This window comes from Marmota marmota, unplaced genomic scaffold, assembly GCF_001458135.2.
Source record: "Marmota marmota marmota unplaced genomic scaffold, marMar, whole genome shotgun sequence".
NCBI lineage: Eukaryota > Metazoa > Chordata > Mammalia > Rodentia > Sciuridae > Marmota > Marmota marmota.
The window spans coordinates 2,229,746-2,240,509 of NW_026000138.1; the positions used below are offsets into that span (position 1 = coordinate 2,229,746).

The 10,764-nt window shown below is 54.9% G+C and overlaps 1 protein-coding gene across 1 annotated transcript in view; it reads right to left on the minus strand.

Moving 5' to 3' along the window:
- Positions 1–601: 601 nt before the first annotated feature.
- Positions 602–10,764, minus strand: part of LOC107156406 (MLX interacting protein) — a 56,563-nt gene continuing 46,400 nt past the window's right edge. Inside the window, 9 exon segments of the mRNA XM_015502460.2 lie at positions 602–4,998; positions 5,430–5,559; positions 7,116–7,239; positions 7,475–7,602; positions 7,704–7,796; positions 8,352–8,476; positions 9,496–9,676; positions 9,815–9,936; positions 10,554–10,764. The exon segment at positions 10,554–10,764 is cut by the window's right edge and continues 459 nt beyond it. Of these exon segments, the coding sequence (XP_015357946.1) occupies positions 4,877–4,998; positions 5,430–5,559; positions 7,116–7,239; positions 7,475–7,602; positions 7,704–7,796; positions 8,352–8,476; positions 9,496–9,676; positions 9,815–9,936; positions 10,554–10,764 (1,236 nt within the window). The 3' untranslated portion in view covers positions 602–4,876.

The window sequence follows — 10,764 nt, forward strand, 5'->3', positions numbered from 1 at the left end:
GGTTTAAGATTATTCCTGCTGGGAATAGGGCGTATCCTGCTGCCTGAGTTCCCCTTGAGTTCTCACGGGATTTAGACAGTATATTTTGGGAGACAGATGCCCAGTGGAGGTGGATTTGGGCAGAGAACGTGAATTTGGCAGAGAACGTGGATTTCCCCAGAACGTGTTTGTATACGGCTGGTGTGAGTTCTGGAATAAAGAGTTGCTGTTTGAATCTACAAGCTGTGTGGTGGCTTGTGATTGTGTGCCCAGCCAGACTGCGGCATTTGTGCCCAGCCAGACTGCGGCAAAAGGCGATGGGCTGCAGATTCCTGTGGGCTGGAGGACCCTGGTTTCCACTGAGCTAAGCAACAGGTGTCTGTTTTGTTCTTCTCATTGATTTGAGCCCAGTTCCATATGGTATGTGCAATCTTAAAAGGAGCTGGGGGCATAATTTGGAGAAGACCAAGTTTGGATGGGTCAGGGAGGGAGCAGCTGTTAAAGCACAGGACCCTCAACCCCCACACCCTGCACCCAAGCCTCCACTCCAGGCTGAATCGCAGTCTCCCAATGTTCTGGCTCCTCACTTCGCCAGGCAGCATTGAAGGCCACACAGAACAGCTTTTCAAAAAAATAAGTTGTTTTATTGTCTTGAATGCAAATATAGTTTAAAAAATGCATTGTAGTGTTGAATACAGCTGGTGGAAACGCGTTTCTCGACAGCAGAGCCATGCTGGGGGTGACAGGGACAGAAGGAGCCTCTGGTCAAACCAGACCCTTTCCTGGTTTGGATTTTCAAACCCCCAGGTGTAACCACATCCTCAAAGGAGCCCTGCAGTCACTGAAGTTCACAACAGAAAAAAAAAAAAAAACAGCCATGTACATAATAACTGAAACCTGGAAAAGAACAGAACATGCTGCAGCCATGGCCATGGAGTAGCAGAACAAGCCGGTGAGCCCGCTGGCCCTGGGCGGGCGGTGAAGATTCAAACAGGGCGCCCCTGGAGGAAGGCGGCCTGGGGACAGGCTGAGCCCTTCAGGCCTTCCCCCCTGCAGGATGTAAACTACAGAAATGTGTGACTTCGGTGTCTCCCACCCCTCATCAGATCTTCATTAGGAAACCCCAAGAGAACTAACTCTTCAAATCGCTTTGCCCAGGATGACTGTGGATCCAAAGTCTGAAGGCGAGATGGAGGTTGAGTTCTGCTAAATAATTGGAAAGGAATTTTATAAAAATTCCATGAAGTAAACACACACACGCACACGCACACACGCAGGCTTGTGCAAGTGTGGGTACACACACAAGTCTACATTCAATGTGACAAGTTCCCTTCTTTCTTGAAGGTTGGTTTTTGCATGTGGCAACAAGCAGTCCAGTCTGGTGAGCTGAGGCGGCCTGTCCTCAGCCTCACCCACCCCCATGGCTGGCCCTGCAGGAGGCACAGGATAGGGTTGTTTCTTAAGGCCACCCCCTTTTCCTAGAGCCTTTGAGAAGCTGCCCACCTACCCTGGGGTGGCCTGTGGGTGGTGGCCAAGGTGCCTACCAGACAAGACTGCTATTGAGCTCTTCCATTTCCCCTCACTGTCCCGCCCCTACACGTGGCCAGACATGGTTCAAGTCCTCTTTAATACTAACAGGCACTGAGGGGACAGGGTCCGAAGCCACATCCTGCTGCTCCGAGTGTCCTAGTGGGCTGCTCCCCAAACACTGCCCCCTGCAGAGGCCGCAGGAAGATACTCTGCAAAGCCAAGTCACTGGCAGTGGTGCTTCTAACTAGAGGCCAGATTCCCCAGTGTGGAGAAAGGCCCCACTCGCACCTTCATGTGCCTGTTCAGCAGAGGGAAACGGATCCCCAGGGTCAGATGAGGACAAAGGGAAGGGACTTCTGAAAGCAAGGAGGGGTGATGTCCCCTCCAAGCCTGCCCATCTGGGAGCCAGTGGGGAGAGGAGCTGAGCCCTGGGCCGAGGCTGGGTAAGCCCGTAGGGCCAGGACCTGTAACCCTTCACACACCCTAGGGTGCTCTAACCACAGGCAGCCCAGTGCTACCAGCCACCTCACTCCTTCACTGGGAGCAACTGGGATCTGGGCACTGTGTCCTCTGAGAATCCAAGTGGTCATCTCAGCCATGGCACAGAAACATTCAGGCCCAGGCTATGGAAGAGGGGAGGGGTCAGAACCCCCAGAACAGCACATGGGATTAAACTGGGTCACGGGAGCACAGAGGCTCGTTTGCCACTGACTCTCCCCTGTGGGTGGCAGGGGATAGGGGCTGGACTGGGCTCCACAGCCCTCCAGCCTTCTTTCACTAGACCCAGTGTGTCGTCAGTGCTGACTTCTGAGTGAAAAACCGCTGGACTGCAGCTGGCTTGCCATAGGGCCCCAGGAAGGTGACAGAGTGTGACCTGCTGCCAACTCTCAGAAAGCCCCTTGGCTGCACCCGCCCCATCCGTGGTCTCCCACTCATAGCGAAAGAACGAACAGCATGTGGGCACTGATGGCTTCGGAAGATTTCACAGAAACACTTTCAGAGACTGACAAGCCTGCCGTCCTTCTGTTTTTATCTTTTCAGGTCAATTTTCTCCTCTTCAAAGTGTCAGCATTGACAGGGGCTGGGCACAGGAATGGGGTGGGAAGGTGTGTAAACAAGCTCCCGCCACAGGAGGCTGCTGGCAGCAGCATGGCCTCAGCTGCCCCAAACACCAGCCAGGGAGCCCAGGACAAAGGTCAAGGACAGGCCCTTCCATCTGGCCAGATTCATCAGGCAAGACTCTAAACCAAGAAAGTTCTCAGGTCACGAGACAATCCAGTGTGGAGCAGAGACACGGCACTGCGGCCTCACAGCCGAGGCAAGCAGAGGCACCAAGAGACTAAAGTCAGCCCCAGACAGAAACAGGCATCCAGCTAAGTCCGCCAGGGCGCACGGGCGCACGGGCTCACGTGCTCACACACCCGCTCCAGTCTCACGGGACCCAACAGCCTTAGCTGAATCATGAACGTAAATTCAGCAAAAGAGAGGTAGGCCATGAAGCAGGAGGCCGATGATTTTACAGCCCATGTTTTTTTTTTTTTTTTTTCTTAAAGTTCCTCCCCAGTAGGGGTGGGAGCCCCCTGATCAGGAGAGCCTTGGCCACCACTACACCACCTGCAGGTTACAAGGCACAGGAGTGGGAAGGGCTGGGCCTGGGTCCCCCAGGAGGCCCTCCCAGCAATGTCTGGTTGTCCTCTCTCCCTTCAGATCCTGGTGGTGCTCCTCCCCAAACACAAGACGGGCTGGACTTTGAGCATGCTGACATATGGTCTTAACTTCTGAAAGGGAACTCTGAATTTATCCTGGGGTAAGGAATCAATTCCATTACCATTTCCCAGTGGAATACAAAGCACTGGCCCCCACATGCCTTGCTTACCCCTCAGCCTGTAAACATGTTTTTTGAGGTGGCTAAGGGGTGCCACCAAGCTGCTCTACACAGGGCAGAAGTGCAGACAGGGAAGCAGATGGCTGGTTAGGGCCCACTACAGAGATGGTGGCTCAGCCAGTGGCTGAAAGAGACACCCCCTTCTCTGTCCTCCATCCACCAAGGCTGAGGTGGAGCTGGAGCCCCTGCCTCTGCCTGGGTGGAACTTAGGGGCATCCCAGGGCTTCCTCCTCAGGTGACTCCTTCAGGCATGAGGGCAAGGACAGGCGGGCGGCCAGGGTTGAAAGGCGGCTCTGATCCTCACAGCAGATCAGAGAAGCACATTCTTCCCAGGAGGAACCTGAGTGCTGGGGAGAGCACTCAGGTGCAGCCACCTGCAGCTGTCCTTCCTCATCCCTTCCAGCTGCAGCGTGCACTCAGGACCCCTGAACCTTTGGATGCCTGCCACCTCCAGCCACACCTCCATTGTACCAAATCTGAGTGCAGTCCTTCATGTCTCACCTGGGGACATCTGAAGATAGCTCTGAGGTGACCCCCTCAGCATTCAGTTTCCTCCCCAAACACAGACAGGCTGGACTTTGAGCATGCTGACATATGGTCTAAGACCTGCCCTTGTTCGGGATCCCAGCTGACTCCCACCAGACAAGACAGCCAGCTGACTGCACAGCGCGGCCTGGGCCTTCTGCATGCCAGAACTCGGGGGAACTTCCCTGGGGCACGCCTCCCTTTCTGCCACCAGGTGGGGATCAGGGCAGAGGCCTCAGCTGTAAGAGGACCCCCACAGGCCTTGGGCCAGGTCCCCAGCAGCACTGAGGAGAACACAACACCAGGTGGACCAAACACAACCGACAAGGCAGCTGGAGGGCCTCTGAGCTGAGCAGCCGCTTGGGCTATGCTGTGCACACTCGGTGCCTCTGTTGGGCCTGTGTGCTCCAGGACTGCGAGGAAGGCACTTCCCCAGCAGCCTGTGGGGTGGAAGAGGGCAGCCCACCAAGCCAAAGTTGAAGGTCACCCACAAGGGCCAGGCGCCGTCAGGGTCAGAGGCAGGAATAAGGCCTCTGCCTGCCCCGGGCAGGATCACCAGAGGAGTGCAGGGAGCCCAGGGTGGAGGAGCAGGAAGTCTCAAGACAGGAACTCAGAGGGACCCTGGAGGTTTCCCACCAGCAGGATCAGGCTTTGTCTCCTTGTCCCATCTGCTTCACTCACTGGTCCAGGACCCAGACGGACCACCAGCAGGTCAGGACTAGAAAGGCGCTTTTCCCTTTGTCCGGCTGCCCTGTGGGCAGGGAGGTTGATGACTGAGGTTGCTGAGAGAGAGGTCACAGCAAGGGGTTCCCAAGATGGGCTATTGCTGTGGGCAGGCCCTGAGCGTGGCATCCTGACAGCCAGTAGAGCAGAGGGAGGCCCAAGGCTTTGCGTCAGGAAGAGCGGGGACAGGTCGGGTCTCCAGGCATCTCACGAGGTCATATGCCGTCTAGGTGGCTAGGATTCCCCCGATCTCTTGCCAATCCTGGTGACAGCTTCTGATGCCTGCTCTGGCAGCTGGGACGGGTCTGTCAGAACAGAGGTGGTGATGCTCAGCTGCCGGAGGGTGCTCAACACCACTGGAAGACAAAGGGCAAGTTAGCCTGGGGACACGACCCACAACAGCAGAGCATGTGACTTCACAGGCGAGACCCTACAGGATGCTTTTCAGTCATAAAGACAACAGCCCAGAGCCAAGTGCAGGGGGGACTGTGGGCAAGGCCCGGGCCCAGACCCTGCTAGCCTCAGTCTTCACAAAAGCTGCCTGTACCCTGAATTAAACAATAGTCAATAGCCCCTAAAGCCACCTAGCAAATACCAGGTACTCAATAACAAAAGCTGGACTGGAGCAGACTGGCAGACACACTGCCCTTGCAAAAGCTTTGCTGGCTCAGGGCCTCTTGTACGGCATCATCCTCCCACCCCTGGCACTGCGGGCAGGATCCCCTAAGCACTGACTCCAGCTACACGCCTCCCTCCCTCCGGCATCAGCATCAACCATCCCACTCACTCGGCCTGAGGATGGGCAGGGAGCAGTGCTGGTCCAGCCAGGACAGTGTTGTCTGGTGCAGCTCCTCCAGGCTGCCAGTGGACACCATCCCTTTGAAGGACTCAAACAGCGGCTTGATGATGATGCTAAACTGCAGGGCGTGGGTTAAGGAGAAGGGAGCGTGCAGGAGGGCCAGAGAGCAGGCAGCTGAGGGAAGACAAAGCCCAGTGACAGCCCATCTTTCCTCCTGATTCCCCTGGACTAGCAAGTGTCAACCACAGAGAGCTGATCAGAGACAGAGGCAGTCCTGTCTCCAGGCAAGCTGTGTCCTCCGTGTGATCAGATAGTTTGCTCTAACTATGACCATGGATTGAGCAGAAGGCAGGGAAGACACAGGTCCTGAAATAATGTCATGAACAGATTTTTATGTAACACAGGAGGCCCAAAGCTGACGGATGAGCAGCTGTCTGGAGGGGGTGTGTCTTCTGTGTGCCCGTGGCTCCTGGCTGCTTCCTGAGCCAGGGCCACACCCTCCTAGGTGTGCTCGGTGACAGCAGGCTACCACCGTCTCCTGGACTTCACTGTCCACCCCCACCTAGCCCTGTGACAGGTTCTCACTCCAGATGCCACCTGGCTCCACTAATGACAGGAGACAGGAGAGCAAAGCAAGCTGAGTCACATGGACGAGTGTCTGCCATCTCTTCATTTAAAACCACCCACGGAAGTATACACAGGTGGCTCTGCCCTGTCTGATTGCTGCAGCTGTGATCCTTGCATTCGATGTGCTTGTTTCCTCCAAATGCCAGGCCCCTGGCCCCACGTCATGGCTGACCTGCCGCACGAGGGCCCTGCCTACTTGGAGGCAGAGCGGAAGCTGGTGAAGAAGCTATCCCTGTAAGAGCCGTACTGCCATCTGGAAAGTAAAGACATGACCTAGTACCCAGGACATTCAAAGCCAGGTGAACACAAACTAAGAGGAATCTGAGGGGACTGGTTTCAAATCCAGGCTCTGCCACTGTAAATATTTATTTATTTTTAGTTATAGATGGTATGCGGTGCTGAGGATCGAACCCAGAGCCTTACACATGCAAGGCAGGCCCTCTACCACTGAGCCCCAGCCCCAGCCCCTGCCACTGTAAATTTTTTTTTTCTTCTTCTTCTTTTTTTTTTTTTTTGTACCAGGGATTGAACCCAGAGGTTCTTCTTAAGCACTGAGCCACAAATCCAGCCCCGTTTGGAGACAAGAGTCTAAGTTGCTGAGGCTGGCTTTGAACTTGAGATCCTCCTGCCTCAGTCTCCCGAGACGCTGGGATTACAGGAATGCACTGCACCCGGCTCTTCCACTGTAACTAGGTGAGCCCCGTTTCCATCTGTCAGTGAAAAGTAAAAAGGCTGTGAGGCTGTTTGACCCCTTTCCTTCCCCACTTGCTGCCTCTGCTGGTGGCTCCAGCATTCTTCACAGACCTAGAGAGCGGAAGTGGCCACGTGGCCTCCTGGCTTTTCCTGCAAAGCACCCTGGAAGCTCTCCCCTGGACGCAGGCCAGGCCAGAACAGACCTCTCTCCCTAGAGACAGAAACTAGCACTGCCTATCTTGATGAGCCAATGACAACCACGCAGAAAGCTCTCTAAGGGAACTGAGCATCACGTCTACTATTTCAGTATGTTGCTTACAGGAGGGAAGAGCAAAAAAGACCACCCAAAGATACAATCCAGAACTTCCAATTCTGCAGGATCCGGCTTTTCACGTACTCGTCAAACATGTCTCTCATGTGATCATACTGAAGCCGGGTGACAGAGACTCCTGTGGCGGGGAGCAGCTGTTGGCAGGAGCTGAAACAACAGGAGGAATCAGGGGAAGCTCTGAAGGCAGCTGGCGGCAGAGGAGAACCCTGGGCCAGGTGGGCAGGGCTGGCCTGCTGCTGGGCCACTGCCAGGCACAAACGCAGGCCTGTGGGCAGAGGACCAGAACCTAAACGCTGTAGGAGAGGCTCCATCAGCAGCAAAACCACAAAAGGTCCCTCTGCCACGTGAACGTGTGAGGCTGAGTGCCCAGCCCAAGCCTCACATGATGGTGGTGTTGAGCTCCTCGATTTCATCCCGCAGCCGCCGGGCCTCCTCCTGCATCTGGCTCCGCTCTTGCTGCAGCTTGGTGATGTACTCCACGGTCTTCTGCAGTGTGATGGCATGGCTGGTCTGCAGAAGGCAGGAGACTCAGGCGGCAGCACCTGGTGCGTCAAAGGCACGCAGGGAAGAGCCATCCTGTCACCACCACCTGACACTCTCAGGCAACTCACCAGCTTGGAATTATTGGAGATTAAACTGTTGAGGGTGTCAAAGCCCATCTTGATGTTGAAGCGCCTCTTCTGCTCAGCTGAGATATGCCGGTGCTGCTGGGAAGTAACTGGTCACTAAGACAAGAGCAGGCCTTGGGCCGCATCCCTCCTCATTGCCCAACCTGACACTGAGTGGCTGGAGGCAGACTGGGACCCTGGGGCACATGATAGGCCAGGGCTAGAGAGCTACACAGGAGAGGGACAACAAAAAACTAAAAGGATCCAATGAGGGGCCAGGGTAGACTACAGCCGCCACCTCTCCTCTCCAACCCAGTGCTTCTGGCTGCCGTGGCCTTCCTCAACTGGTGGTGGCAAAGCTGCAGCCCTATCATGCTGGAGGATTCAAAGCTGATCCCTGGGTTCAAGGTCCACCCAGAGCTTTCTGATAGGCCCTCATTGCCACGGGGCTGGCTGAGGGGAAGGCGGGGCAACAGAGGGGCAGATTGGATCTCAATGTTTCTGGCTGCCTGACGGTGTGACATCAGACAAATGCCAAACCAGTGGCTCTCTTTTCCAGATGGATAGAGTTGCCCCAAGGTTCCTGAATATTGTCTCCCTTCTCTCCTCATCCTGACAAGGAAATCAAGACCCAAGAGAGATGCTTCATACCTTTAATGCAAATACGTTTTTGGTGTCTGCAGATTTCCCTGAGCAGCTGTTCTGGGGAGACTGAGGACTGGGGCTTTGTTCTGATGCACACGGAGAGGCCTTCCCTGAGTTTGGGCAGTCTCGACCTAGGAAGAACAGAAACTGCTCTCAGGGAAGAGCCTGAAAGGACTCAGTATCATGAAGGAAGGTTAGCAACCCTCAGACACAGGGATCCTCCAACTCCTGAGACTAGAGGCCAGTTTTTTAACCTTTCATAGTTGCCCCAGAGTAAAACCTGGAGAAACCCTTGCCAACACTGAAAGGGGTATTTCCCTTAACCCAGGCAAGGCCCGGCAAAGGCAAGTCAGATATGGGGCAGGAACGCAGCCTGAGCTCTGCAGCCCCAGGTCTCAGGGAGTGGCAGCCATTAGAGGGGAGGTCTGACTGCTGACCCAGCCCCCTACAATGCTACCTCCAGGCAGCCAGGGGTTTCCACAGGGTTTGTAAGGTCCCCGTTCTTACCTTGTGTGTGGAGCACACTGGAATCTGTCTTATTTCTGTTCTTTAAACTCTACATGTATGCTTTCTTAAACTTTTATCTTACCCATTCCCTGAAATTTTTAATCAAAATCCATTGCCACCTTTGAACCCACACAGAACAAGTAGAGCAGCGTTGTGACCTCATGGCTCTTGTCACTGCCGTCTCTTAAGCAGACAGTTCTTGGGTCCCTTTCCAGCCTTCTTGGCCTGCCCCACTTTACTGCACCAGACATCCCAGGTTCATGTCCTCTCTACTGGATTATTTCCCCCAAACTATGGTCAGGCTCCACAGCATGGCTCTAACCCCAGGTTCCTCCATCTCACCAGTAGGGCTGTGCGGCCCTGGGCTTTTCCGAGCTTATTTTAGGGACTTGACTCATAATTTTCTCAACTCCTTATCTTTCTAGACTGAAGAGTCCATTTTTTTCAAAACCTGTCCTTACAAAAGACAGTGGCTGCTGCCCAAGCACACCAGCTGCCTGTGCTGTAGTGTGCCGGTAGCCTGTGCATGAATGCTGCCCCAGTCACCCTGCTGCCCACCCAGCATGGCCCAGTCCTGGAGGCCCATGGGCAGCTGCTCGATTCTGTGTGAAGTCCCAACTACTCAACTAGTGTGAACACTCACTGGATCCTGAAGCAGGGCCCTGGGGACTGCCCCCATGCAGTGGGGTCTGCTCGCCCTTCACCAGGGAGTCTGGCACTGTGCTCGGAGAGAAGAGCCGGGAGACAGGGGTGGGCTGGCTGCTCGTGCTATGGCTGAGGTCTGTCACCAGGACGCTGCTGTGGAACTCTGTGACTCCAGGAGCCTGTGGTGACATGGGAGAGACTGGTCACCCAGTGCTGATGCACAGCAGAGCAAACCGGTTACCCTGGGTGAGAGCCACTCAAATGCAGGCTGCTCTGGGGTGATTCAGACACTGAGGTCTGCCTGGGGCCCTCCTCACCCTAGCGATGGAAGCAGGTGCGATGACCACGCTGGACTGGGACACAGTAGATGCCAGGATCCCTTCTCTCTTCAGAGGGCCTGACGTCATGATCACTGCTTGTGGCTGGCCTGGAAAGGCAGCTGCCGGGACAAGGCTAAGGTGAGATGAAGGCCTGGGCCTGCCATTACAGACCCAGCCCGCAAGCTGCAGGTGGCCTAGCTCCCAAGAAGCGCGTGTGTGCATGGGCACACACACACACACACACAACCACACACACATACACCCTCTTTGCCCCTCACCACAAGGGAGAGACAAGACCACCAGGGCATCTAAGTTGTTTTTGCAACTTCTTGAAGGAGACACATTATAGACTCGAAAGAGATGCCTGGGACCGTGTGTGTATGTGTGTGTGTGTGTGTGTGTATGTTTTATAATTTTAGTTTTAAATGAACACAATATCTTTATCTTATTTATTTTTATGTGGTGCTGAGGATTGGACCCAGTGCCTAGGCAAGCGCTCTACCTCTGAGTAGAGGCCTAGGCCCAGACCATATGTTTTCAAACTGTGGGCTGATACTAACTTCAAAAAAAGACATAAAATAGAAGATGGAATAGATCATGCACATGCATTACCCATGACACTTCTACTTTGTTTAAATGTGTGTGTGTGAAGGGGATGGCCTCAAGCTTGACAGCCTCTGGGACAGGGGGACACCCCTCCCTGGAGATCCCACACAGGTGCACTCCCCTGACTCACCTGGGGCCAGGAGAGCATTCTTCAACACCAAGGACCTGGGCTCGGATTTGGAAGCAGGCACTATTTTGGGGGACTGCTTGGGCCTCCCTCCAGTGAAGGATACAGGTTTGGGGTGTACAAAAGTTAAACGAGGTTGGGGAGGCCCAACAGCAGGTGGCCGGGGGGCAGGGGAGAGTGCCAGGCCACAGGGGGAGGGGGAAGGGGTGGGGTG